We start from the raw sequence: 26,560 nt of genomic DNA, 5'->3' as shown, positions 1-26,560 counted from the left end.
AAAGCTATCCTCGGCAAGGTCTTTTTTTAAGGACAGTGCCTTACATCTTAATGCTTATTGTGATTCAGATTGGGCAAATTGTCTTTTGACTCGTCGTTCTCTTATTGGCTATTTTATCATGTTGGATGTTTCTCCTATTTCTTGGAAGACTAAGAAGCAACCGGTCGTTTCTCGATCCCCTGTCGAGGATGAATACAGCTCTATGGCCACTGCCAGTTGTGAGATTACTTGGCTAAGTCTCTTGGTGTTCATCATTCGACATCTGTTTTGTGACAGTCAAGCGGCTCTACACATTGCTATGAATCTTGTTTTTCATGAGCGCACCAAGCATATTGAGGTTGATTATCATTTTGTTTGTGATTAAATTCAAGCTGGTAACATTTCTACCTTTCATGTTCATACCAACCTCCAGCTAGCAGATTTTATACTAAAGGCTCTCAAGAAGCAACAATTTCAATTTCTTTTACACAAGTTGGACATTCAGAATCTTCATGCTCCAACTTGAGGGTGAGTATTGGGATAATTAAAAAGTGAATCTTTTGCAATTAGAAATAGCATATTTCTCCCCTATAATTTTGGGATCTTATGTAATTAGGAATAGGTTTAAATAAGCCTTTGGTCCCTGAAATTGTAAAGGGAATCAAATTGAGTCCCTGAAAAAAAAAATTGAATCAAATGTTATCCCTGGATTTTTTTTAATTAAATTAAGTCATTTTCATCAATCTTGACCCGTCAACGATCCAATGACGGACCTAGTCAGCAGAGGATGTCCACGTGGACCTTTTTCGCATCAATTTTAGTCCCTGTAAAATTTTTAAATCATATTTTCAGTCCTCCTTCCCACCACACACTCCTCTACCTTCTTTACCAATCTCCTTCATCCTCTACCCAGAATTGACGAAAATAACTTAATTTGATTAAAATAAATTCCAAGGATAACATTTGATGAAAAAAATTTCAGGGACCCAATTTGATTCCCTTTATAATTTCAGAGACCGAAAACTTATTTAAGCCTTAGGAATATCATATTTCTGTCATATAATTTTGGGATACTTGATAGTAAATATCTCAGTTCTATCTTCTATTTATGGACAATATATTTGGTACATGTATAGCTCATAATTAGCTCCTAATTTCTAGGAAGATTTGATCAGTGGAGTAAGTTGTATATAATCCTCTAAATATCATTGTGAATATTAGAGTCAAATTTCATGTTCATTCTTTATATGTCTATGTGTAATTAATGTTATCACTTGTTGTTATGACAGCATGCAGCCACAAACTAACTTTGGGATGTAAAAAAAAATGCAACCACCAACGAAGTCCCCAACGGTTTTAGTTGTTTCTTTTTCTTGTATTTATGATAACCTCACCGAAAATTTATAAAGAGGAGACCATAAAGACTTGGAACACAACAACTGCAAGTCTGCAAATGCCTTATCTTCTAATCATCTAATGATTATAACAAATTCCAGCTTTGTGTGGTACACTACTTGCTTTATATGCCTCATGCTTTATAACATAACATGCAACAAGATCCCATCACAGCATGCGTTTTTGCATTTGAGTCTCTTACCAACTCATCATATACAACAAGGAATTAGTGATCATACACACAAGTGAACATGGCGATCAAAGAGGATGCTGAATATGGTGTGGAGAAAGGAATCAGAGAGCCACTTGTGGAGGAACAGAACAAGAAACTGGTCCATGGAAGCAAAGGGCATCCATGGATTGTTTACTTCACTACATTTGTAGCAGTCTGTGGTTCTTATGCATTTGGGGCTTGTGTAAGTGTTATAATGCACTTCAACTGTTCCTAACATTGCCCATCTCCAATAAAAGCGGATTTATTATAGTTCTAATCCGAGGAAAAAGAGATCGTTTTGAAACCAATTGAGACAAGACAATAAAAAAAACTAATCATTTACACTTATGCTGGTTTATTTGACTAAGTTTGATAGATGTGTCATTCTGTGGAGTGATTATGTTCTTTTTTCAGGGTGGATATTCATCTCCTACTCAAGATGCTATCAGGAAGGATCTCAGTCTGTCTTTGGCAGAGGTAACCCAGTAGCTATTGAAGCTTTGATCCAAGTATTCAACTGCTTCACTCTAGTAGTGTTAAGATTAATGAAATCGTGGGAAATAGATTGAAAATGATTCACCAACCTCGGCGGTTAGACTTTCAGTATGCTTCTCGAGGGCCAAAAGCTTATATACTTGATATGTTGGGAATCAAGAATATGCAGCAAGAAATATATACAATGTTCTGAAAGTGTGAAGCTCAGCTAATACAAAAATAAATGTCTGCTGGTGATCTAAAAAGTTTCAAAAAATAATTTCAGGAATTTTTTTGTTGCAAACTCTTGATTATAAGTTTCCCAATGTTAATATATAAACTTCACTTCATGTATATGATAGCAGTGCTGGTAAACTAGTTCCTTATTAATGGATTTGGTTTAGCTTTCTTTGCTTTTTTTTGTGGATTGAGTGCAGTACTCCTTGTTTGGGTCCATCTTGACTATTGGAGCAATGATTGGCGCAATCACAAGCGGGCCTATTGCTGATATTATAGGAAGAAAAGGGGTAAGTTTAGGAAAATTATGATGGTTGTTTTGCAATTTACTTTTAACTTGTTAATCATTTTTATCTGGAGTACTCAAGGTGCTAAAAAAAGTTCAAATCTGAATATATACAGGCAATGAGAGTGGCAAGTGCTTTCTGTGCGGCAGGATGGCTTGTTATTTACTTTTCGGAGGTTCTTATTACAAAGCTTGTGTGACGTTTGCCCCATAACCATTTTTCAAGGTTTATGACCTAACATAACAGAACTTATTTTTCATTTATGCAGGGCCCAGTGCCTTTGGACATCGGGAGGCTAGCAACAGGATATGCAATGGGAGTTTATTCATATGTGGTTGGTTAGACTTGTTCAGTAAAATAATTTACCAGATTTCATTTGAGACACTTCCATGTTCAAATTATTATTGTTTGACTGTATATTTTATGAATTATTATGTAAGGTTCCTGTCTTTGTAGCCGAAATTGCACCAAAAGAACTCCGTGGAGCTCTGACTACCTTAAATCAGGTAGATTTTGCTTTACTTATTGTAACTTTGGGCACTGATTACCTTATACAGTGATCTGATTGAATCTGTAACTCTGTAGTAAGTAGTGTGCAATGATAGTAGCAACAGCATCTAACTTTTGCTTTTCTTTTCTCCTTGTAGTTCATGATTTGTGCTGCAGTGTCTGTGTCGTTCATAATTGGAAATGTAGTGTCATGGAGGGCTTTAGCTCTAATTGGTGAGTTTTATTCCCAAGTTGAATAAATTCCACCAAAAGAAGGGTGGGAAGAACATACAAATTTAGAGAATTAGAAATTAAAAGATACTTTACTTGAGGAACTCACTAGGTTGGTGTTTGAAATTGCAGGCCTCGTTCCCATAGCTGTAGTGCTTTTAGGTCTGTTTTTCATTCCAGAGTCTCCTAGATGGTTGGTAAGTAATTCCTGTTGTTGAAGAGCGTGTTTAAATGAGTTTGTTGCTAGCACTCCTCTTCCTGTATTAATGTACTTATAAGAGTACCATATGCAATGATTTGCAATTTTGCATAACATCAAGAGTACTACCAACCAAAAGAATGACTGCAGGCAAAGAGAGGACGCAGAAAAGATTTTGAGGCAGCACTGCAGATACTTCGCGGGAAAGATGCTGACATATCACAAGAGGCTGCGGAGATTCAGGTTCCTTTATAAATATTAGATAAAATTATGTGTAGACTGTCACATGAACAACTTAAAAGATAAAGCATTCCAAAGATAATGTGATTAAGAGGGTGTATTGTGTTACTGCCACAGGATTATATAACAACTTTGGAACAGCTCCCAAAAACCCAGCTTCTGGATCTGTTTCAGAGAAGATATTTGCGCTCAGTCACTGTAACTATACTTCTCTTCACTCAAACTAATGATTTGAAGCTTCTTTCTTTTCCTTTTTGGATAATGTCACTTTACTTTCTTTAAGTATGTTTTTTATAGACTGGGTGGAGGGGTGGAAAATAAAGTGCATGTTGAAAATGATATACAGTTTATTTTCCACCTTCTCAAGTTTTTGTTGAATCAAGCAAATCTGAAGTGATTTCCATTTAACATTTTAGTCTTCCAATTTTTCACTAACCCAAGCAAGAAGTATTCTGTAAAGGCCAACAGATAATTAACTTTTATAAATTAACTACCAGATTGCAGTCGGACTTATGGGTTGCCAGCAATTTGGAGGAATCAATGGAATTTCCTTTTATACAAGTAGTATTTTTCAGCTAGCAGGTACTTTTGTGAATCGTTGAAAATGTAACTCTGCATTCCAAGTATCTGATCACAATCATAAGTTCTTACATCCAACCATTTCCTTGCATATAACATATAATTCCCATTGCCACTTTCCAACACTTCCAAACTTGAATAAACTTCAAGATTCATTCAGATTCTAATTTCGTTTTGTCTATGAATTTTATGTCATAGGATTTTCTACCACCATCGGGACTATAATATACGCCTGCCTTCAGGTTAATTTAAACATAACCACTATTTTTTAAAATATCAGATATTTGTTTCCCCCAGACCAACTCATAATATTTTTCCCCCTTCTTTTGAAGATTGTGATCACTGGTCTAGGAGCAGCCTTGATAGATAAAGCTGGCAGGAAGCCACTACTACTGGTAGATTCAAACCGCAAAACAATTTATCTTCGAACTTTCATCTTTTATCAAGATCCCCTTCTGTGAGGGTTCTAAATTATAGTCAGTGGTCTTGTTGTGTTTTAGCCTCGGTTTGATTTTATTTTTTTGCTTTAGTTATTTGTGTTGGGCTCTTAGTTAGTATGGTTAGTTTATTATAAATAGGAGTACTCTCCTTATGTTAGAATTGTAAAAGAGTTTCACCCTTGAAAGAAGTTTTCTTTCTTGTGAATCCATTAGGATTGTTTTGTGTCCCTCTATCTGTCTCTTCTCTCTTCTTGTTTAATTTTCCAGTTTAAATATTCAAAATTACCAAGAAAATATTTCTTTTCTCCTCCTTTTACCTTTTGGCTGCTGTTAGGGTTTCCTAATCATAACACCTCCATTTATAATATGCTTATTTTTCTCTGTTTCATTTAGTTATCTGGATTGGGGTTGGTTGCAGGATGTCTAGTTACAGCAGTTGCCTTCTATCTTAAGGTACATACCAACTAAGGACCCTATAGCTTCCTGTTTCTAATCCTGAAATAGTGAAATTTATATCCTTGAGTGCAACAGGTTCAGGAGGTTAGTGTGGGGGCAGTCCCAGTACTTGCTGTAACTGGCATACTGGTATGACCGTTACTCTTTCTTTCATGATGCTATTTGCTTGGATGTATCTCAGTACTCATTCTGCATATGACATGCTCTTTCTTTTACTGATATTAGGTCTATGTAGGATCATTTTCATTAGGAATGGGAGCAGTTCCATGGGTTGTGATGTCTGAGGTACTCCATCCTTCTCTGCTTTCAAGTTCTAATGTCAACAAGATATTAGAGATGCAAATTAATTAAACATTTACCTTTTCAAAAGAAGAATTGCAGTAAAAGAACTAGCAAATATTGATCCTCACAGCTTCTACTTTTATTTTTCTATTGGCATGGGTGCATATTACTAGGCCAAAACTTGCAAACTCTCCAGTTATACAACCTGCCCTCTCTATCAGAATCAGCAATTTTTTGTTCGGAAAAGAGATAACATAAATCTTACTCAAATATTGCCTTTGGTTGCAGATATTTCCTGTCAATATTAAAGGGCAGGCTGGAAGCTTAGCCACTTTTGTGAACTGGTTTGGTGCATGGTTATGCTCCTACACTTTCAACTTTCTCATGAGCTGGAGCTCCTATGGTGAGTACAAGTTATATTTTAAAGCTTTATTTTATTGAAAGTATTGAATAATCAGCATTGGTATATGATAAACAGTTACCACATGTGAATAATAGTAGAAGATTGAAGCTCAAGAAACCTGTATAACACCTAAATTTACTTGTATTTATGAATTTCAGGTACCTTCATTCTTTATGCTGCAATAAATGCACTAGCTATACTATTTATAGTTGTAGTCGTGCCGGAAACCAAGGGTGAAAGCCTGGAACAATTACAATCAGCCATTAATGTGTAGGAAGCAAAGTTTAGCGGGTCGCAGTGTGTGGTGGGAGAGAAAGATAGAAGCAGGTTGATGATTAAATCACTAGCCATATTGTTTATCATTTGTTTGCTTATACATTGATGATTGAATTCATGAAGGTTTATATTTCACATTAGTTGTCTTCATGTAAATCATTCAAGAAATGTATTCCGAAGCGCAGTGTAGAATTTGCAGTTGCACTTTAAATATGGTTCCCAATCTTCAAGATTTTTATTATTCTAAAAAGAAACTAATCTCCTTGCAGACATTATGTTACTAAATGTGAATAGATTGAAATCAACAGTTCTCAAGAAAGTTGAATTTCAGAGGGTAGGACAAAGGTCCTACTACAAATTCATAGCATGTTTGGATCCGCTTTTTATTTCTTAGAATCAATTCTGGCTCCCAAAAGCTAGCTAGTCACAGAAGCTTCTTCCCAGAATTGATTTTGACTTTAAAATCAACTGTAGAAGAATTTTCAAACATGCTTTGATCTGTTCACCACATGTTATTAGTCATCCAGTGATATTGTCACAAAAGCTAATTGTTTCAAGAATTTGACAGCTTCATAATTCCTTATAATCTTGGGCGGCTTATATTGACTAGCTGATGCTCCCCTCTTAATGGCTAATTCTGATAATTGATCAAAAGCTCCAGGCCTTATGATGAATATCACTAAGTTCCCTGTGTGACCTTTATCCTTGTGCACCTTATACAGAGCCCCGAATCCACTCTCAAGAGAGGAAACACAACTTTTGAAAATGGCAACTGATTCCTCCCTTTTATCCTCCAGAAAACTAGACTCATCTTGGATTTCCACAAACACATTCAACTGCTTTGGCCTTGACTCCTGATCCAAGAAACTTGCATACTCAACAATCTCAATTCTCATAGCACCACTCAGTGCAAGTTGAAAGTTTTCAACTCCTAAAATCAAGTCTTTCTCTGTCAGAATCTCAGAAGGACTTTTAGGTGCCCTCATCACAAATTCCACTTGTGGAGATGAATTATGGAAGCCAACAACTCTCACTATGTCGCCCAACCGGTAGCGATAGAATCCTCGATAAGTAGTCACAACCACTTCATACATCTTCCCAACCTCCACACTGCTAAGGTCTACTGTTTCTTCACCAGCATCATCATCCACATCCTCATTCATGTCAAATGGAAGAAACTCAAAGTAGGCAGCAGTAGGAAGCATAACAAATCGTGTTGTCTCAGGAGGTTGCAGTATGTCTAAATTTATACCAACGGTGCATTCTGAAGCAAAGTAATCTCCTCCTAGAATAGGAACCTCTCCTGCATAGTGCTTGAGCTTTTGGTAGTACTGTTTCATGCTTCCCGTGGTTACAGTCCTAATATAACGAATATTCGGCCACAACCTAGGTATAATCCCTTCCCAGTTTTTACCTTCACAAGCTAACCTTATTCTTTTTGAAAGTTCTGGCTGAGCCCCACCAAGTTTATTGATCACAGCTTCCCTCATTGCCACATCTGAAATTGCCGAACTTGGAATCCCAAGTTCAAGATCATCACATAGTTGCTCCCACTTGGACTCTAGAAGACCATATGCTTTAACCAAACCTATGGCATAAGGGGCCATAATTCCATCTATAACATCCAGATTCCTAAGACCACATAGAAGGTGGCAATACACTTGATGCTCCACATGAGATCCAAGAATAACTTCTAAGGGACTGGAAAATACAGCAAGTTGCTGAGGGGTGGCACTACCACTTTGAAAATAATATGTAGAGGCCGCCATAACCTTCAGGCCACATTTAGTATAAGTAATGTTGTCAGCATAGAGAAACCAGAGGATCTTGTTGACTTCAGGCTTTGGAGGAAACAATCTGCAAGGAGGTTCAAAAACACATCTTGTTAAATAATCAAACCTGAGACCCCTCAAAACTATGACTGGAATTGAAATTTAGAGTGTGTTTGGTTTCCCGAGAATCAATTCAGGTAGTGTAAAATCAATTTTGGATGAAAATATTAATGTTTGTGAGTCATTTACGAGGAAATCAATTCTAGATTTTTGGTAAAAGCTAGAGAGAGTAGCTTATGTGTTGAACATAATCAATTGTGATATTTCACAACTGAATTCCATAACATTATCCAAAAATAAATCATTTTTTCATAAATGTATTCTAACATAACTTGCATCACTTTCAAGTTTCAACTCACTTTTATTATAATCAATAATTGCAAACGCTAATCCAAACCCACACTTTGTTGGTTAATTTACCTCTGATGAACAGCAATGCTGCCGCGGTGACCGATAAAGGAGGCAGCTTTGGAAAGGTCTGAATCATAGTAAGGGATCAATTTTGGTTTCATAGAGGTTGTTCCTGAGCTGAGAAAGAAAAAAACACAAACAAGGGGTAAGTGAATGTGCATGATTGATATGAGAATTTGAGATGAGTTAAGAGGGATAAACATATTAACATTTCCACCTGTAGAAGAAGCAGAGGGGAGGATCAACAGAGAGAAGAGGGTGATGATGATGAGGATTGTCTTCTTTTCCATCTGCCATCTGGTTGATATAGTCAGCATAATCTTCATAGGAGGACAAAGGCACAACCCTTGTGAAAGTTGCAGGATCAGAAGGGTCCCCTTTGTGTTTGAAGGATTTGAGATAGCTTACATTACCATTGTGAAGAAGGATTGAACGGAGAGTCTCCAATTGGTGATGCTGGGCGTTTTTGGTAGACTCGTCCAGCTTCTGTATCAGTTCTTCATCTGTCATCATGTCTTTGTTTTTCTATGTTGATGTTCAAGAACAAAAACTTCTATGATGATGTTCAAGAACAAAACTTCATGCGCTAATTTTGTTGCTTGCAGCTGTTGACTTTTATGTTGATGTTCAATGTAAGAAAGGAACTTTAATAGAAGGAACTAATAATAATACTTAAGTTTATAATACCATGTGCTGAGGGTGAGCCTTAGACAACTAGTTATTGTCATGTGACTTTGCAGGTACATGTTGGAGATGTAGAATCAGCCTCTTGTAAAAATGCACTACAAGACTGCCTACATTAGATCTACAAAGTCGATCCAGCCGCTCCCTAAACTTCGCAGATAGCAAAAGCTTTATAGCATCATATTTACCCGAATATAATACCATGTGCTGGTGAGGTGACTTTCTGTATATCCATTCTTATGCTGAAAGTTAGCATCAAATTGAACATGAGTATGAAAAGCATTGCAAAACTTGACTTTCTTAAAAAATCAAAAAAATGATAAACCGTCGACAGCAGGGTTCGAACCTGCGCGGGCGTAGCCCAACAGATTTCAAGTCTGTCTCCTTAACCACTCGGACATATCGACTTTGATGTTTAAGGATTCCTAAGATGAAATTATATCATACTCATATTGTTCTTCATCATTGCTGTGTTTCAAGAACACCTCACACTCCTTATCTTCCATCTTCAACCTTTGCATGTTCGAGTTTCCGATGAGAACATAACTTCAGAGTTCAGACCATAACAAAATGAACAGTTTGGTAGCACCGGCAACGGTGCTCCATTACCCTCTGTTCCGAAGCAGCAACACCACCAACCTTCCAAGGTTCCAATCCACCCTTTCAACAATTACAATATCGCCAACAGTTTCTCACTCTCTGCTTCGCCGCACGCTCTCTGCACGCGCCGCCGCTTCCGATGAAGCAGACACACAAACAGTAGATGAGGAGGTGAAATTAGAATCCGAAACCACCGAGGGAGGAAGCACTTCCAGTTTTTCTACCCCACTTGACAAAGAGCTCAAAAAGGTTGGTGCCCACCATGGAATCTTTGTTGAATTTCAATTTACATGAAAATCTAAGGCTGCCCATTTTGTCAAAAATCTTGCTTTCTTAGAAATTCATATGATGGAATTTTCTGTTGTTGCATGTTGCTAAGAGAAGATGCTGATTTTGTGTGTGTTTTTTTTTATGTGACAGGTTGCTCAGAAGACTGCTGCTACCTTTGCACCAAGGGCTTCAACAGCTTCAAAGAACCCTGCTGTACCTGGATCAACCTTGTACACTGTTTTTGAGGTTCAAGGATATGTATCCATGTTGTTGGGTGGAGCTTTGTCTTTCAATCTCATATTCCCATCAAATGAACCTGATCTTTGGAGATTGATGGGAATGTGGTCTGTTTGGATGTTCAGTAAGTTTGCTGCACCTACCTATTTGAATCTGAATTGGAAGTTTCATGAATGATTTACCAATGATTTACTAATTGTGATGATTCTTTAGTTAGGGTGAAAGTTTTATGATGAATACAATGCATTGTGTGATTGCAGCAATTCCTTCGTTACGAGCTCGAGATTGCTCGAAAAATGAGAAAGAAGCTCTCAACTATCTTTTTCTCCTTGTTCCATTGCTCAATGTTGTGATACCATTCTTTTTGAAGTCCTTTGCTGTTGTTTGGTCAGCAGATATAGTAGCCTTCTTTGGAATGTATGCATGGAAGGTACATCTACTACTATTTTGTTATTGTAATGTGTTTTTCTTCCTTTCTTTCTTTTTCTGTTGTAATGTGTTCTCTGAATTCTGAAGCATATGTGATATGTTTTGCAGCTTGGTTGGCTTCAGAAAACAGACTAGGGAACCCAAATTGGTGGTTGGCTTTTGACTTTCACATGGTTCTCAGTTATATATGACACACAGCTAGTTAGGTGCTCTACATTGATGGGAAAATTTCATAGTCCCCTACACCAGGATGGTTGAATTGTGTTTAAAGCTCCTATAGCTTTTGCAACTACTAGGGGAGCAAGAAACCTCACATTGCAGTAAATGCCATCTTGAAGTTATATATACCATCTTGCAGTTTTGCTATTATCAAATGTAGAAAAAAGCCATAGCTTGTTAAAAAAAATTGCATCTTGTGATCCTCTACCTCACATTGTAGAAAAATTGAAATTCCCTGATATTATCAAAGATGGAATGTGATTTAACCGTGATTTTAAGTGCATATATCTCATCGTTTCTTAACTGGACTAATATTTAAAACTAACACTACAAATTTTAACCTATCATATGGTTAATGAAGTGTAAGGGCCAAATATCTATTGCTAATTATGCATCACTGTTTGGTAAGGCATTTGAATATTTGAGCCATTGCTAAGTTCTTGCCATAATTTGGTTATGATGACTATGAAAAAGGAAGATGCTCAAACAACCAAAAGAACATGAAAAATATAGTTATTAAAACAAGGAGGCCAACGTCCAGTCAGAATAATTGTTCACCAAAGCTTTTCTTTTTCGATCAAAATCAACATCACATTGTTCAACACTAGCAACACCTTGAAAAAGTATGAAACTGAAGGCTGTTAAGTCCTCCCAACATTTGGGGGCTCCTTAAGTTTTCAACTATCAGATTTTGTCTAAGGTTATCTTAATAATGATTCCGAAGCAAACAATATCCACTCAGTACAGAATTTCGAACACTATTGGAAGACTTCCTACAATTGCAACAATTTCTTTCCTTTGCAGAAGAGTAATAAAACTTGTAAATTCATAATCTACCGTTTCCTTTTACTGGAGCTTCTCCTTTCGACCTCTCTTTCAGCCACCAAAACACCAAACTCAGAACCAAGCATGTCGTGTATATCAAGATTTAGAGAAAGGCTTAGATCAATAATTCCTTTGATGATTTCGACAGTAATAACGAAGCCCAAGGTCGACAATACTCTAACAGCATTAGCAGCCCGGCATATATATTTTCTTGTCTCCAATGCTGTATAGTTTTTCTCTTGTTCTTCAAGATCCCTGGAATTTTTGTTGGGGGATGGAACTTGGGGATCAGACTGGTTCACTTGATCTTCTACCATCTCATCTCTAGCTTCAACATGTTCCCCCACCCATATGAATCCATTACAACCAAGTATCAAATCAACACCATACTGCTCTAGATGATGGAAATGTAGCTTTTGTCTCTTCACTAAATATGGTGGGACTGTAAGCAGTTGACCGCTATTAAGCTGTCATACAACTGAGAGCCATCAGTAACAGCATAAGACTTCAAGAATATGATCCAAATAAATTTAAGCAACCAGAATAAATTACATCCCATGTAGAAATCATTATAAGTACCATGGGAACAAAAATTGTATTTACCCCTACATTCCAGGATGCTTGCATCACATTTGAATAATAAACAATTGCTGGAAGCTGTGTAGTTTTATATCCATAAGCAAACATTACCTAATCTCACACAACTTTAATTTTGTACTGTCTCCTATTTTATGCAACTTGCTATAATTTTTTGAGTGAAAAAATTTATAATATGATTTACAAGGTTTTCAATTTTGAAGACTACAAACCTTTCCATATTTTTTACTTCTTGCTTGAAGATGTAAGCCATCATGCTGAAAACCACGAACTTCGGCCTGAGGCAAATGTACATAGTTAAGGACACTAATCAACCGATACTCTTTTTCATCCAGTGTAAGTAAATTTTAGTATAAAAGACAGAGTTAGACTTACACAAACAACATCCTTCTCCTCGAAAATACAGCGCATATTTAGCTCATCTACAGATGTCCTCCGCCTCTAGAAGTGGAAAAATTAGTTTAAATGAGGGGTATCAACCTTAATTGGGGCATAAAGTCAACAGTATGATATGGTAAAGATGAAAACAAAATGGCAAGCAACCCAATGGAGTACAACTTTTTGTGCATGATAAAATATATGTTTATCAAAACTTAGAACAAATTAGCTGCTTGATAAGTCATAAGCCATAATTGTTTTGCAATTAGCATTTGTACCCCTGACCTCATTTACTGATGTCTTTTAACATTATTTCTTTACAGAATTAAGGTTTCTTCATACAAGCTTAAAAAAATTACACCATGAGGTTATCCACTTCATAAGGAAAGCCATACATGTACCCCAAAATGTTAGCCCAGACCAAATACACAATTCAGGTCATAAATAACTGTTGCAGTCCAACCCACATACAGTTCTGGTTTCAAGTTGGGTACTACTAGAATCAATTATATCCTTTTAAACGCAACTATTTATTGCTTCAATTTGACGTGAGTCTGAGAATACATGGTTTTACTTGAATTTTCTAAACACACATATAGTATCAGTTCAGATTGCACTAAAAACCTGAAAAATACCAGCATTATCCCATCATCTACGATTACACCTAAGATCTGCCCAAAATTACAAAAAAAAATCCCAAGGCACTATTCCATCATCTACAAGTGCAAAGATATCCTAGAATCAACTCACCACTAATCTAAAAATCAACAAATAAAATACTCACTATGAACTGCTTATAACCTAGACAGCAGATATTACCAATAACTGGAAGTAATACTTTAAAGAAAGAAACTACAAAATACATATCTGTTTCCAGTTCATCACTGCTTCTAATCAGCCTGATGTCTTGACACTAATTGTCACCAACTTGAGACAGAATAAAACCCATCAATACTTCAATTCTATCATAGTTGTCTCAAATTAGTTAAATTGACATCTACAAAGTGTACATTTACATAAGCTTTGGAAAGTGCTTTGATGATGTATCTTTTAGCATAAATTTTTCTGAATGTTCTTTCTCTAGCTTCTGAGAAAAACACAAACAGATTTTTTAAAGAAAAGTCTAAATGCCGTAAAAAAAAAATTAACATGTTTTACTAAATAAAGTGTTCTTATTTTTCCTTATAAAAAAACATTTCTGTAGTTTCCAAAAGAGAGGTGCGCAAGCTATACAGATAACAGATGGCCCTTCTGATATAAGATTACAAGATATCCAAAACAGGAGTCATGAAAATACCTGGACACCATCAGGCATATTCATAGAAGAAAGCATCAAAAATGCATCTTGACTGTAATTTATCTCCAATCTCCAACGCTTCTGAGCAACCTGCGCAACAATCAGTAAAATGATGAAAGTGAAATAATTGAAATAAGCACTGTACATTTTCAAATAAACGCAGCAAAACTGTTGATACTATGAGAGTGTACCTCAATAACACGCCCTATAATGATGTCACCAACCTCAGGTTTGTACCTACAATTTACTATATTGCATTAATAAACATAATAATGGAAATAGGAACACTAGTTAAAAAGGAAGGCTACCTAGAGCGCAAGGAGCGGACATAGACAAGCTTGTTAACACGCTCAACAACACCGCAGACTGTGGCAACGACTTCACCATTGAGGTCGCCAGTTCCATGTCCCTTAAGGACGCCATCTTCATGGTTCACAGGGATAGAGTCAGCAATGGTCACAGAAGCATCAGAATTCACCTTCGATGACAGAGACTCCAGCTGCTCCAGAGCCTTTTGAAGACGAATTTTCTGAGTTTGGCTCAATGTTAACTGTATCCCTCTCATCTCTTGTTATCTCTCCTATGACAGTAAACAATTGAAGGAACGTTACTTATGTTATTGTAGAAACCCAAATTCTAAGAGGAACAATTTCACTTGTGGTGTCTGATAACAAGAGATAAAATGAACATTTGTATTGCTCAACACAAATCACACCATACATCAATACAATTGTTGTCCCAGGAGACGAAAATCTCCTACAGAAAGGATTCTCGTCTACGAATGTCATGAGTTTTGAGTACATACAATCATTTTAGGCATTTATCACTAAGGTTGTCAAACTCGCGATTCTACGAAAACTCGTTTAGAGTCCGTAGACTCGACTCACACTCGAGACTCGTAAACTTGCTAAGACCAAAATGAAAAAATACTTACAAAAACTTGTCATACATGGTGTGCAAAGATAGTAGACCAGTACTATTACAAATACATTAACCAAATGAAATCAACATTATGATATGAATTCCGAAATATGAACAATAGCAGAGAAAACAGAACAGTGCAGCAAAAACATAATCAAGGTTCCAAATTCCAATCACCAAAAGTGAAACGATAAACATAGGAATGTGAAGGGGAGAAGAAGGAAACATTCGAAGAAGACACTTACTAGTCACTGAGACAGCAACAGTGCGAGGACGAGAAGCTCTCGTCTTCCAGCGCCGGAAATTGACAGAGAGCGGCGGAGAAGAAGAAATCTTGCAGCTCGCGGTGGCAGCGAAGCTCTGTAAGCGGTAACCTGGTTCTCACTTCTCGGGCAACTGAAGAGAGAGGGAAGAAAAATACCCCTATTAAGTTAAACGGTGTCGTTTAGACTAGGGTTTGGGTAAAACTGATTTTTCTAATTAGCTTGAATAAACACCACCAAGTGCTCCCTCAAACACACCCATATTACTTTTAAAAGGAACAATTAAACTTTCATCTATATACTTTAGAAAAGAGGAAGATTGTGAGTCCCACCTCCATGACTTGACACTCCAAGAATTACTCTTAACCTCCCCCCTCTTTGCAGGACAAGTGTCACCTTCTCATTGTTTTGGAACAAAATAGTAGAAGCCCACATTAATTTCAGTTTTTTTATGGAGGCCCATTAATCAAAGTCATTTGAATGATGATTTTGTTTTATTGTTTTATAACCCCTAATTAATTGCATTCAAAAATATTTGAATTCTTTGTAGGCATGGAAAAGGTAATTTAGTTTTTGAATATGAATCTTCAAACTATTTTTAAAATGGATATTCACAGCCTTCAATTTGAGATTCAGCACCTGCACTGAATGAGTATTTAATTGTGTTCATTCTGTTAACGAAAAAAAGTCAAGAAATTTGAAGTGTGCTAATTCTGCTCAGCAAGTCACGAACAGGGTGAGCAATTCTGCTGGGGAAGTAGAGAAAATAAAGAAATTAATTCTTGAAAGAAATTAATATGATTTGCAAAAAATGTCAAACCTTAAATACTGTAATAACACAATTAAAAGCGTTTTTCCTATTTTTCTTTAATAGCTCATCAGAATGAGTAGTTCACATGAAACGCAAGGTACTTAGTGCATTTAATTGGTGTTAATTTTGCTTATAAAAAAATATACAAATTGGTGTTAATTTTGCTTACAAAAAAGTCAAGAATTAAAATGAATTAAAACAATTCAAACCTAATGAATTTAATTCACGTGCAGCCTTCAATTTTGGTCTATAATAATTAATTTATATACAGAACATTGAGATGGAAAAAAAAAAGATGAAACTTTGATTACGCATATTTCAAATACAATCCATCGTTTTTTTTTTTTTTTCCTTTTTTAAGATGAATATACCAGTAACCCTAATTCTCAAATTCCTATATAAATCACCTCATGCTATTCTTCAACTTCATCATTTATTCCCACCAACTATTAGCTTTGAAATATACTTTGTTCTAATGGCAATCGACGATCTCGCCACCATCGATGCCTCAAAAGAGAACTGGTCTATTGTTTCAAAGGTGAACCGTTTGTGGCTAAGTCCGAGTTTATATGGATCCAAGCTTCCATTTTCCATGGACATGATTCTTATGGATGACAAGGTAAATCACTTTTTCACATAAACCTCTTTGCTTAAACTATAAATCGCTTACGTTCTCCTTTTATTGAATTTCAGGGTTGTAAGATTCATGCTTCGGTTAGGAAGACTCTGATATACCGATTCCAATATTTGCTAAGTGAAGGACGTGTATATCAGATTTCGTTCTTTGGTGTTGGTGAAAGCGGTCGTGATTTCCGACCAACCTCGCATCCATTCAAGATCAACTTTGATATTCATACATATGTGCGCTTGGTTCCCAACAAGGCCATCAACTTAAGCCCGTACATTTTTGTGTCAATATCTAATATAATGTTCAAGGATCTTGATACGTCTTTTCTTATAGGTATATACTCTTTTTTAGCCTTTTGATTTTTAAATTACTGTTCTGGGTTTTGGATTAATGTTTCTATGATTTTGCATATGTGATTGGAATTCTCACTGGTGCAAGTGCTGAACAAGAGTTTGAAAAAGATGGTGGGAAGCAGAAAAGAATTACTATTGAACTTGACCAAGATGGGTACACCCAATGTTCAAAGCTTATTCATATTTTAGACATCTTTAATTATTAAGTTTTTAAGGTTTTATAATTTCTCATGCGTCTTAATAGGGCTCGGGTTTTATGCGCCATCTTGGATCTGTTGATGCAACTAATGTTGTTGTTGTTGTGAGTTGTGTCAAAATAAAGCCCTTTAAAGGTATTTTAAAGTTTCATCTGGTGTCAAATAATTAAAGTGCAGTGACAAATTTTTTTAAGACATTCCTAATTTTTATTTTACAGGTAAGACAAGTCTCCAAAATGTTTATGGAGCTACAAAGGTTCTTTTTAATCCTCTCATAGAAGAAGCTGCTCCTCTCCGAACTCGGTGAGTTCGGTTCTGATTTTTAAATTACTCTCTTTTTTTCTATTTATATCAAATTATATAATCGCCTATCTTCTAGGTTCTTGAAATCACATGATAATGCGGTGCATGTCATTAGTCCGCTGCTAGATTCTGCAAAGAAATCTACCCCTGAAGATGATTTTCTAAAGCAGAATGATGGGAAAACCATCGAGCAACTCAAAGATCTTGCACAGGTATAGATATGAGTTCATAGCTTTTTATTTTTAAACTTAGTATTTACATGAAATCAATGCCTGCAATAAAAACCCAATATATTTTCAGAGGGCTCATGAAATTTTTTAATTTTTAAAATCTCATCCGTTTAAATTATTAATAACATATGTTCGATTCCATATCTTTTATACTTACTGAAAAGAGCCTAAAAGTTAAAACACATGACTACTGATTCATCTTTACAATAAATTTAATCGCCGTGCAACGCACGGGTAAAGAACACTAGTATTCTAAAGAAGCTTTGACTTTTTTTATATCAAATGAAAAGTTTATTAGAGCACAAATCAAATTTAACGGTCCAAATTGATGAAAAATAAATTGTTGTGAGCCAACCTAACAAGACCACCCATAATACTAGGCGCCTCATTTGTATTGTATTGTTGAATATAAGAACTCCTTGAAATAGTTCAAATGTGTGGATACTTTACTTTAGGCTAAAAAACACTTTTGGCCTCTGATGTTTTAAGTTTGTGTAAATTCTGCCTCTACTTTTATTTTTGTCGATGTTTCTACCCCTCATGTTTTCAAAAAGTGCATCGTCTACCCCTCCGTCAGTCAAACGTTAAAAAACTAACGGAATGAGCTGATTTGACTAAATTTTTTATATTTTTTTGGACCTACCACATGGAAATTACAAATGAAATTGGAAAAATGGGGCATGGGAGATTCAAACTCAAGATCTGTAAGTAGCAAAACATGCATTTAACCAGTTCAGTTACATACATAATTGATATATACATCAAGCAAATTTAATTTATATCATTTCCTTGATCATCATCAACTTCATATACTCCTCTTCATCTCTCCAATCCACTCAGGAACCTCTCCTGAGAAAGTCTGACTGACGAAGGGGTAGACGGTGCACTGTTGGAAAACATGAGGGGTAGAAACGTCGACAAAAATAAAGTAGGGGCAGAATTTGCACAAACTTAAAACATCAGGGGCCAAAAATGCTTTTTAGAATTTATCAACAATCAAATCGAATGGTAATGGCTTTGAGAACCATTTTATATGTTTCGATAAGAAGTTGCAATTGTAAATATGAATTTAGCTACTGGGGTGAAGGATAGGAAATTCAAATCACTCAAAATTTATTGTTAACCACACTTTGTATAATCGTGGTTTTTGAAAATATTTGTTGTGTTATAATTTATGAATGTTAATTATATTAAATACTATAGAAGACATTAATAGCTTGTGCAATAAGGTTTGGAAGGTGGATATCAAGTGGGTTCCTAGGGAGTGTAATGTGGCTGCAAATCACCTTGAAAGGAGGGGGGATTAACTCGATTTGTCCAGGAGTGCATACTCTTGAGAGTCCTGATGCAGAGTTGGAAGACATTATGTTGAGGGATTCGCTTATTGTTGTTTTGTTTGTTGTCTAGTTTTCCGATGGAGAAACAAAAAGTTTATCCTTGTAATTATTATATATTTATAATTTTAAGATTTATTTACTATAATTTAAAAGAAAAAATTAAACTAAAACTGAATAATTCACTCCAATCCAAACCGTTATAGATTGGTTCTAATTTGAATTTAGAGACAAATCAATTAGATGACAAAATAACAAAATTGATGGGATTAGATTGGATGGTTTTTCCCTTCAAAACTGATTCAATCAATCTGTGAACCCCTACCACAAACACCATTGATTGTAAACATTCTAGTATAGGTATTACTGTAAGGGTTATAAGCTCAAGGAGGCTTGGGAAGTGGGCTAAGCTTTTGACGAGAATGTCGAGGAAAGCAGGGTCGGCCCAACACTAAATGATGTTTAAAGCAAACTTTAAAGTGATGTCTTTTTTGGGGGCCTTTTTGACTTATTAAAAAATATTAAGGCATTTTTTACTTTGTAAAAAAAATTGGAGGCCTAAAGCGCTTGCTTGGGTAGCTTTACTCTTGGGCCGGCCCGGGAGGAAAGAGGAGGTGAGTTGGGACTTGAAGATGAGGTGGAGGAGGAGTTCATTGCTGGGCAATGAACTTGGTAACGGCAACAAAATGAGTCAGCCTGTTCAGGAATCAAAAAGTTGACAAGAGTTCTTAGAAGCAATATTATAAGTGTTCCATCTCAAATGTATGTAACAGTCACTGTTTTTATATCATCTCTTTAATTCTCTTCTTACACTTCACTTCAAAATATGCTGATTGGCTGACTACTAAGTGCAAACAGAAGAAATTGAACTGTTTTTTTTAACAATGATATGGAGCTATGCTTCTTACTACATCAAACAATAGCACAATTGACAAATAGCGTATATATTTGAGGTAATTAGATGTGCTGATTGTTGTGATAGTATATCAACCCAGGAAATGTAATTCCTTGCAAAACTTAGAAAAAATCATATAAAAATTCTCAGTAAGAAAAGAAATAGAAAGATGCAAAATAGTATGAAATGACAAGGATCATGAGTATTGGAAAATAAAACCTTCATGCCATTAGGGTAACCCCTTTTAATTTATCTCAATGGAAACTGTATCAACTGGTAATTATCGAAATCAGAAATGGCTACTTGTCTATACAAATTTGTAAGATAATCTCAAACCATTCCACAAGATTAACTCATCATCGTATATAATAACAAAATTAAGCACATGATTATAACCATATGCATCATCAAGATGATCTGATTTGTCTAAAATGAAAATATAAATGATCATTCTCACAAAATTCTACCCTCTGATATAATTCACATTGTTCAATTTTGGAAGATAAGACTTCTCCATAGCCTTTAAACTATTGAAACCACATTAAAGTATAATGAACACTAGATTCTGATTTCTAATTAAGTTTATCTATCTAAAAGCAGCTAATAGGAAAGGGGTGACAAAAAATGAATGAAACAAACTCTTCTAGCAGCACTAGGACTAGTTTGGACAACAAAATAAAATACTCCTGTGTCTAGAGCAAATAACCACCTCTCTTTAAACCCATGGCTGCTTTGAGACTGAAGTCATACCTATCCTTCAAGGGTAATGCTGGGTTCAGAACTGGACTCTCCCATGTGTGATTCAACTGGGGGAGGCAATGCCCTAACCCTTCCTCTCTGGGCACGCGGTGAAAGATGCCTTGGCTGTTTTCTAGGTGCCTCAGTCCAAGGCAAGAAAACCCCAGTCCCACCGAGAGGGAATTTGTCTGCATTCAGCGCCCCTGGAAGCATAGGGGCTAGCATGACCATTGGAGCACCAAGCATTCCCCATTCGTGCATCATCATATCCATAGCCTCATAGCCACTTAGAGCTCCATTTGGCAATGCAAGTGGGCTTGCAATGCCTGGTTGCCACAGAGTCATCGCGGTTGTCATAGTTGGAGTTGGTGACTGGCATTGATTGGAGTCTGGCTTCACTCTGAAGAAGGTGATGCTCACCCTTCTGTTAGGGGATGGACACATTACGTGCTTTGCCATTTCAACACTGTGTCCTCTCATTACTAAAAGAGACCTGCAAGGTGTTTCATCATCTAATCATGTACTGTAAAATACTCAAGTTTACTGAGCTAAAGAAAACAACTTAAGAAATGTAATATACATTATTGGTCTAAGTTAAATTCTAAAATGGAAAACTATCATCACTTTTCTGAGTCATGTCAAATTAGGTGCCAAATGCCAATCCTAACATCATATATTTGATTGCAGCCCCAGAAATGCCCTGAAGCTACTTGTGGAATCACCACACCCTATCTAACATTCCTTAAGAACATCTCAAACTTAGACTTTCAATGTTGAAGAACTTGATATATGTTTTAAACTAGCATATTTGCATTTCACATTATTCACTTACATGCTGTCCTATAAATGTTAAACGTATCCAGCCATGGTATCCAGCAATGTGACTAGTAGAATCTTAAAAATAAATGGAAGATTAGGGCTGCAAAGATTATAAGTTGTTTTTTATATACCCCTTCTTCAATGAGAGCATGAGTGGACCCTTGTAGTTCCCCTCATCTTCACTCACAAGGATACGCCCAAATGCCATAGTTGATTCAGAAAGAAGAAGAGTGGATAGAGGTTGATCCAAATGTGGTGGTTTCAAGAACGGCTGAGAAAATTCCCCCTAAAAATTACAAAATCATACAGACATTACTAAATGGTTACTCTATTGCACAAACAAATGCTTGTAGTAATTTTATGATATTTGTCTAATAAAGGTTATGTGAAGTGATCAGGAAAAAATTGCATACTTACCTCTTCAAAATAGTTGATGATGCAACCGTTTGGCCTTTTGTACTCTTGAATTATGTCCCACTGAATAAGGTGATCAATGACACTATGGAGAAATGGAGGAATTGGCTCTATATTACCTGTAAAAAAAATGGAAGCAGAATATATCAGAATATGTGATGTGAGTCATTTTTTGCAATATCTCAGAAAAGAAGTACCTAATTACAGTTTTGTTAAGGTGAAGAAAGATTATCAAATTATCAAATCTCAGTAATTTCTTCTTACGTTTGGCATCACCATGTATCTTTCCAAATATTGGAACACCCAGCTGAATCAGCTCTCTCTTGTTCCCCTTCACCTGCTGGTTGAACAGTGTGAAAGTTTCACCTACATTTATTCCAGAAGATTTAGTTTGTTTGTTTAAGCTAAGAGACAATAGGACATCTTGCAAGTGGTGTTAATTGCGGAAAGCTAAAAATCCGCTATTTCAAGCCTTCATAGCGGAAAATAGCGGAGAGTGGTGAGCCCTCAGAGTGTTACGCTATAGCGCCCGCTATATCCGCTAACAACACTGCGTCTTGCATTAATCAAACAAAATACAGTATAAATTACTGATTAGCATGGTGTAAAGAAGCTAAACATAAGTTAATGGTGATTTACCTAAAAGTTGTCCGTTCTGTCCTGCAACATGGATCTCATTCGCAAAATCAGATAGCTTGCAGATTTCTGATTCAGAAAAAATGTCCTCATACAACTTCAATCCTTTCACAACATTCACCTGCTAATTGCAATCATTCACCAATGAGCAAAACCAGCTGCTTCTTATTATAAAAAGTATTGATATCGGTTCTATCAATTCAACCCAGGCCTCTATTAAAAACAATGCATTGAGTTTGTGAACAAAAGAACTTGCCGGGTGCCCCTTCACTGAATCCCTTGCTGTGAAGAATTTTGGCAGCTTCATTTGTGAATAGCGTCCTTCACATTCTTCATGATTGGAACATATACTAATGTTCATCAAACAGGGTGGATGCATCTCTTGAGATCCTGCACACCATGCCAAAGAAAACCATGCAAATTTCAACATTCAGCAAACATCACATTAAAATGCAACACATTATATTGACAACTATAGTTGACAACTATAGTTGACAGCAATGATTCACTCTTTGATTCTTAAATTATTAGACACATTCTTAGTTGTTATTGCCCAATTGGATTCAAACAAATTTGATTATTTAAATTAATACTTAGAAAAGGAAGGAATTAACCTTATAGTCACTCTAATAGTGGGATTTAGATTTTCTCCGGTTTCCTAATTACACGCAATCATGCAATCTGAGTCATTCAATAGATTTTAAACTTATATCATCATCTGATCTTGATGAATTACATGAACTGAGCAATCTCAATCACACGACTCTGATCCCTTGAACAAGTAAATGCAAGGTGACCAGGGAACCCGAATCACTAGTAGAGTGTTTGAATTAATGGTACTGCACAATCCAGAAGAATACGATAACTCTAGAAGTTATGCTTCGTAACTTCACTCCGGAAGTAATTACAGAGCTTCCCACTACAGAACAAGATACATACTTGGTTTGCAAGCTAAATATGAACTATCAGATTAAAGATTAAGATCAAACAGTTTACATTAAGATTGAAAGACCAACATTTGTGACTATAGTGCTGTCAACATCAATAGGAGAGAATCCAATTTTAAGAAGATAAACTATAAAATGCAAGCCATAGGTAACTTGCAATTGTGGAATTCTACTTTCAGCATTGTCTTAATGACCATTACATGAGTAGCTTTTTTGCTGTGTAATTTTGAGAAACCTTTGCCGTCCAGTTAATAGTGACAAAATTGGCAGACACTGAGACACAAACAAACAAAGAGTACTATATAGTCCTACAATGGTACCACACGTTATTGTATCCGTCTGAGAAAACATGTTTAATATTTTTCTAGTCATAAAGCAATAAAGCAATGCATTCATCGGATCCTTCACCCATTAATAGCAGGACAGAGTTGACCCACAAGCTTGAACAGGTGGAAACTCAACAGAGAGAGTATGAGTATTTCATAGGGAATAGCACCAATTTGACAAAGCCCAACTACCCTATGAACCCTAAACCAAAACCCGCACGTGCTAAGGTGTCATTAGATGCAACCACGCACGTGACACCAACAACAGAATCATGCAGGCGCCTTTGATGCTTCCGCTCCCTGTAATTAAAAAAAAAAAATAGCACACTTCTCTAGAATGTGTCTCCTCCTTCAACGTTGTGCCATTCGCCTCTGCCCCCACAACTAACCATGACTATGTTCCAGTACCGGTTATTATTAGTGCTAACCAACATTAACACTTATTTTGAGATAAAAAATGAATGAATTTTTTTAATAGATCAAAATGTATATATTTTCATTTTTACACCAAATGCACCAAAATACTTCAATACTAAAAATCAAATGGAAATTAAATAGGGTAGTGGAAATCAAATGAATCAAGAATGTTGAACGACATCATGGGTCTACCATTGAGCAACAAAAATTTGACTTCAAAGAAGAAAATTCAAAAATAATAATAAAACATTGGAAAACTAATTCTCATGTCAGATATTGGCTGCTTCAATTTCTTCTAGAAACAGCCGGGGAAGAAGTAAATTATTTTCACAAAAACCGGAATTAAAGGGGGAAAATGAAAAATCTACCCCTTTCAAGAGATTCACTAAAGAAAAATAATGGTACTAAACATACGAATTTTCCCGAACTCGACATACACTTTAGCGATGGTTTGGACCGCCCTTAAACATGGATGTACAGGAGAACTCATGTAATAAAAAACAAAAGTAATTAAGATTAAAGATTAAAGATGATGAGTTTAATGGATATGCACTGACAGTGTAAAATAGTTTTACACAGACATCCAATTGAATTCCGCCAAATCAGAAAATATCTTATTCTTTTAATTAAAATTAAAGTCAAATGTAACTATCTCTCTCCTATGTGGCATGCTTTGATTGGATGACTGTATAAAAATATTTTACACTGTAAGTGCATATCCATTAAACTCAAAGATGATTAAGTAATTAAACATTCATAAAAAATTTATTTATATTTTCTCTAATAAATAAATAAAAAACAAAAGGAATAGGTTTGTGCTTCCAATCTGCACACAAGTTTTCTTCCCATTCACAAAACAAATCCACACACAAGTAATTAAGATTAATCTGAAAACTGAATTCCCAAGACTGAATGACAAATTGAAAATCCAAAGAAAAAAACAAACAGAGCAGTTAACATGCCATTGAATTCCACATGGGAAAACAAAGCACAAAAAACAAAAGTAAATGAATGTTTGAATACACTAGAAGCTATTCAGATACTACTTCTTCACATCACATAGTAATTGATTTTGACTTCACAATCAATTCTGAATTGATTTTAAGTGAGAAATTGATCACAATTCATGAATGACATTGAAATCAGTGAGAAATTTATTGTTACCTGAATCAGTGATCTCACTTTCCGGTGAGTCATAGTCCTCCGCCTCCGCGGAAGCTTCGGCGTCCGCGACGGCGTCTCCATTTCCGACATTCTCCACCAGCACCTCCTTCTCCTTCTCTTCGATCTTTACTTTCGGATGGAACTCACTCTCGCCGCCGGTGCTCCGCCCTCCTTCGCGCTGCTTCATATTCTCGGCGACCTTCTGAAGCTCGAGTGTGACATCGGCGATGGAATGGTACGTCTGCATCTGGATGACGGGGATCCAGTTGAAGCGGCGGCGGTGGATGGCGGCGAAGGTGGAAGCGTAGTCTGAGGGGTCGGCGAGGTCCTTGAGGTGGCCGCAGAGGGCGTCGATGATGGCGTTGGCGGCAGCAAACTCGCCGCGGTACCAAGCGAGGATGGCGTCCTTAGCGTAGGAGTCGGAGACCAGCACCGCCGGCGGTGCCGGTTGCGGCGGCGGCGTCTTCGGTGGATGATCACTCCGCGTTGCTGCTGGAACAGCCGCCATTTTCAATGGCCGAATCACACAGAGAGAGAGTGTGTGGATGTGACTGAGAGAGAGAGAGAGAGAGAGAGAGTTTGTTGAGAAGTTGTATTGAGTCACATGCAGAGAAGATGCGTTATAGAAGAAGGGGGGAAGAGGAGGAGTTTTTATATGTGCCAATTTTTCCTACATTATTTTTATTTAAATTTTAATTTTGATAAAATATATTTGTGTTTGTAATTCACAATTTCGGATTGCAAACATCAAGTTTTTCTTTTAAATGTAATCATAAAGTGCAAAAGAATATTGGTTGTCCTCGAATGATAGCTCAAGTGATAAGAGTGATTCGGGCTTCTGCAATGTTTTGTTTCGTTCTTTGGCGGGTCTTTGAGATCCTTAATTTCAATGACTTATGTTGTGTTGAAGAGATATCTACACGATTCGATTGATTGTGTAAAGCGTGCGGTAGCAACGGAACCCGGGAGAGTATAAAAAAAACATTTTGAACGTAAGATATTATATTCAATATTTTTATTTTGTTATATAAAAAATAATAATAATTATTAAAAAAAACTTTGTCAGCATACATCCTAATGGTAGGGAAAAGTCACAATTGACTTTTATTAATTATTCTAATATGATTTAAAAACCATTAAATGTCAAATTAATACACTAGTTATTTTTGAAAAAAATTCACAATTGACTTTTGTTAATTATTTT

General features: G+C 36.2%; 5 protein-coding genes and 1 non-coding gene across 8 annotated transcripts; 2 read left to right on the top strand and 4 right to left on the bottom strand.

Moving 5' to 3' along the window:
- The first annotated feature begins 1,412 nt into the window (after positions 1–1,412).
- LOC130730752 (sugar transporter ERD6-like 7) lies at positions 1,413–6,366 on the top strand. Of its 2 annotated transcripts, XM_057582846.1 has the most exons (18): positions 1,418–1,790; positions 2,003–2,065; positions 2,500–2,589; positions 2,702–2,761; positions 2,855–2,920; positions 3,027–3,092; positions 3,234–3,309; positions 3,439–3,503; positions 3,656–3,748; positions 3,863–3,943; positions 4,243–4,327; positions 4,523–4,566; positions 4,657–4,719; positions 5,158–5,217; positions 5,296–5,349; positions 5,446–5,505; positions 5,791–5,905; positions 6,064–6,366. In XM_057582846.1, the coding sequence occupies exons 1-18, from the start codon at positions 1,626–1,628 to the stop codon at positions 6,177–6,179; spliced, it is 1,422 nt and encodes a 473-aa protein (XP_057438829.1). In that variant the 5' UTR covers positions 1,418–1,625; the 3' UTR covers positions 6,180–6,366. The 2 variants fall into 2 exon arrangements, 1 of the variants encoding a protein (XP_057438829.1); XR_009016463.1 differs by lacking the exons at positions 5,791–5,905; positions 6,064–6,366 and having other exon boundaries at positions 1,413–1,790; positions 5,183–5,217; positions 5,446–5,490.
- Positions 6,367–6,394: 28 nt separating this feature from the next.
- Positions 6,395–9,070, bottom strand: LOC130730751 (probable indole-3-acetic acid-amido synthetase GH3.6). The gene is made up of 3 exons (XM_057582845.1): positions 8,642–9,070; positions 8,434–8,541; positions 6,395–8,038 (listed from the first exon to the last, which is right to left on the bottom strand). Exons 1-3 carry the CDS (start codon positions 8,935–8,937, stop codon positions 6,697–6,699), a joined length of 1,746 nt encoding a protein of 581 aa, XP_057438828.1. The 5' UTR covers positions 8,938–9,070; the 3' UTR covers positions 6,395–6,696.
- Positions 9,071–9,433: 363 nt separating this feature from the next.
- On the bottom strand, positions 9,434–9,515 carry TRNAS-UGA (transfer RNA serine (anticodon UGA)). The gene has a single exon. It is a non-coding gene; the product is annotated as a tRNA-Ser (tRNA).
- Positions 9,516–9,556: 41 nt separating this feature from the next.
- LOC130730750 (protein RESISTANCE TO PHYTOPHTHORA 1, chloroplastic) lies at positions 9,557–11,135 on the top strand. The gene is made up of 4 exons (XM_057582844.1): positions 9,557–9,957; positions 10,129–10,339; positions 10,476–10,645; positions 10,753–11,135. The coding sequence occupies exons 1-4, from the start codon at positions 9,679–9,681 to the stop codon at positions 10,777–10,779; spliced, it is 687 nt and encodes a 228-aa protein (XP_057438827.1). The 5' UTR covers positions 9,557–9,678; the 3' UTR covers positions 10,780–11,135.
- A 278-nt stretch (positions 11,136–11,413) lies between these two features.
- Positions 11,414–15,285, bottom strand: LOC130730749 (exosome complex component RRP4 homolog). 2 transcript variants are annotated; one of them, XM_057582842.1, is made up of 7 exons: positions 15,127–15,285; positions 14,269–14,540; positions 14,152–14,197; positions 13,961–14,050; positions 12,661–12,726; positions 12,498–12,563; positions 11,414–12,155 (listed from the first exon to the last, which is right to left on the bottom strand). In XM_057582842.1, the coding sequence occupies exons 2-7, from the start codon at positions 14,523–14,525 to the stop codon at positions 11,697–11,699; spliced, it is 984 nt and encodes a 327-aa protein (XP_057438825.1). In that variant the 5' UTR covers positions 14,526–14,540; positions 15,127–15,285; the 3' UTR covers positions 11,414–11,696. The 2 variants fall into 2 exon arrangements, with proteins under 2 accessions (XP_057438825.1, XP_057438826.1); XM_057582843.1 differs by having other exon boundaries at positions 14,269–14,537; positions 15,127–15,284.
- A 5,151-nt stretch (positions 15,286–20,436) lies between these two features.
- On the bottom strand, positions 20,437–25,984 carry LOC130730748 (RNA demethylase ALKBH10B-like). The gene is made up of 7 exons (XM_057582841.1): positions 25,357–25,984; positions 22,759–22,892; positions 22,506–22,623; positions 22,131–22,232; positions 21,870–21,985; positions 21,584–21,738; positions 20,437–21,126 (listed from the first exon to the last, which is right to left on the bottom strand). The coding sequence occupies exons 1-7, from the start codon at positions 25,862–25,864 to the stop codon at positions 20,646–20,648; spliced, it is 1,614 nt and encodes a 537-aa protein (XP_057438824.1). The 5' UTR covers positions 25,865–25,984; the 3' UTR covers positions 20,437–20,645.
- Positions 25,985–26,560: the final 576 nt, after the last annotated feature.

This window comes from Lotus japonicus, chromosome 1, assembly GCF_012489685.1.
Source record: "Lotus japonicus ecotype B-129 chromosome 1, LjGifu_v1.2".
Classification (NCBI taxonomy): domain Eukaryota; kingdom Viridiplantae; phylum Streptophyta; class Magnoliopsida; order Fabales; family Fabaceae; genus Lotus; species Lotus japonicus.
The sequence above is the reverse complement of the archived record's forward strand: the minus strand, read 5'-3'. Positions and strand labels throughout refer to the sequence as shown.

Bases quoted from the DNA above. Each gene is read 5' to 3' on its own strand.
- LOC130730752 (XM_057582846.1), top strand. From the start codon at position 1,626: ATGGCGATCAAAGAGGATGCTGAATATGGTGTGGAGAAAGGAATCAGA. The intron at 2,066-2,499 runs GTAACCCAGTAG...GATTGAGTGCAG, and splicing joins TCAGTCTGTCTTTGGCAGAG to TACTCCTTGTTTGGGTCCAT. The intron at 3,944-4,242 runs GTAACTATACTT...ATTAACTACCAG, and splicing joins GATATTTGCGCTCAGTCACT to ATTGCAGTCGGACTTATGGG.
- LOC130730751 (XM_057582845.1), bottom strand. From the start codon at position 8,937: ATGATGACAGATGAAGAACTGATACAGAAGCTGGACGAGTCTACCAAA. The intron at 8,542-8,641 runs GTGGAAATGTTA...TTTCTTTCTCAG, and splicing joins CCCCTCTGCTTCTTCTACAG to CTCAGGAACAACCTCTATGA. The intron at 8,039-8,433 runs GTAAATTAACCA...ACCTCCTTGCAG, and splicing joins AGCATTGCTGTTCATCAGAG to ATTGTTTCCTCCAAAGCCTG.
- LOC130730750 (XM_057582844.1), top strand. From the start codon at position 9,679: ATGAACAGTTTGGTAGCACCGGCAACGGTGCTCCATTACCCTCTGTTC. The intron at 9,958-10,128 runs GTTGGTGCCCAC...TTTATGTGACAG, and splicing joins TTGACAAAGAGCTCAAAAAG to GTTGCTCAGAAGACTGCTGC. The intron at 10,646-10,752 runs GTACATCTACTA...TATGTTTTGCAG, and splicing joins TTGGAATGTATGCATGGAAG to CTTGGTTGGCTTCAGAAAAC.
- LOC130730749 (XM_057582842.1), bottom strand. From the start codon at position 14,525: ATGAGAGGGATACAGTTAACATTGAGCCAAACTCAGAAAATTCGTCTT. The intron at 14,198-14,268 runs GTAGCCTTCCTT...AGTAAATTGTAG, and splicing joins GTCCGCTCCTTGCGCTCTAG to GTACAAACCTGAGGTTGGTG. The intron at 14,051-14,151 runs GTACACTCTCAT...ATTGTTGCGCAG, and splicing joins TTATAGGGCGTGTTATTGAG to GTTGCTCAGAAGCGTTGGAG.
- LOC130730748 (XM_057582841.1), bottom strand. From the start codon at position 25,864: ATGGCGGCTGTTCCAGCAGCAACGCGGAGTGATCATCCACCGAAGACG. The intron at 22,624-22,758 runs GCAAGTTCTTTT...TGCAATTAGCAG, and splicing joins ATTCAGTGAAGGGGCACCCG to GTGAATGTTGTGAAAGGATT. The intron at 21,986-22,130 runs GTAAGAAGAAAT...TTTTTTTTACAG, and splicing joins GATACATGGTGATGCCAAAC to GTAATATAGAGCCAATTCCT.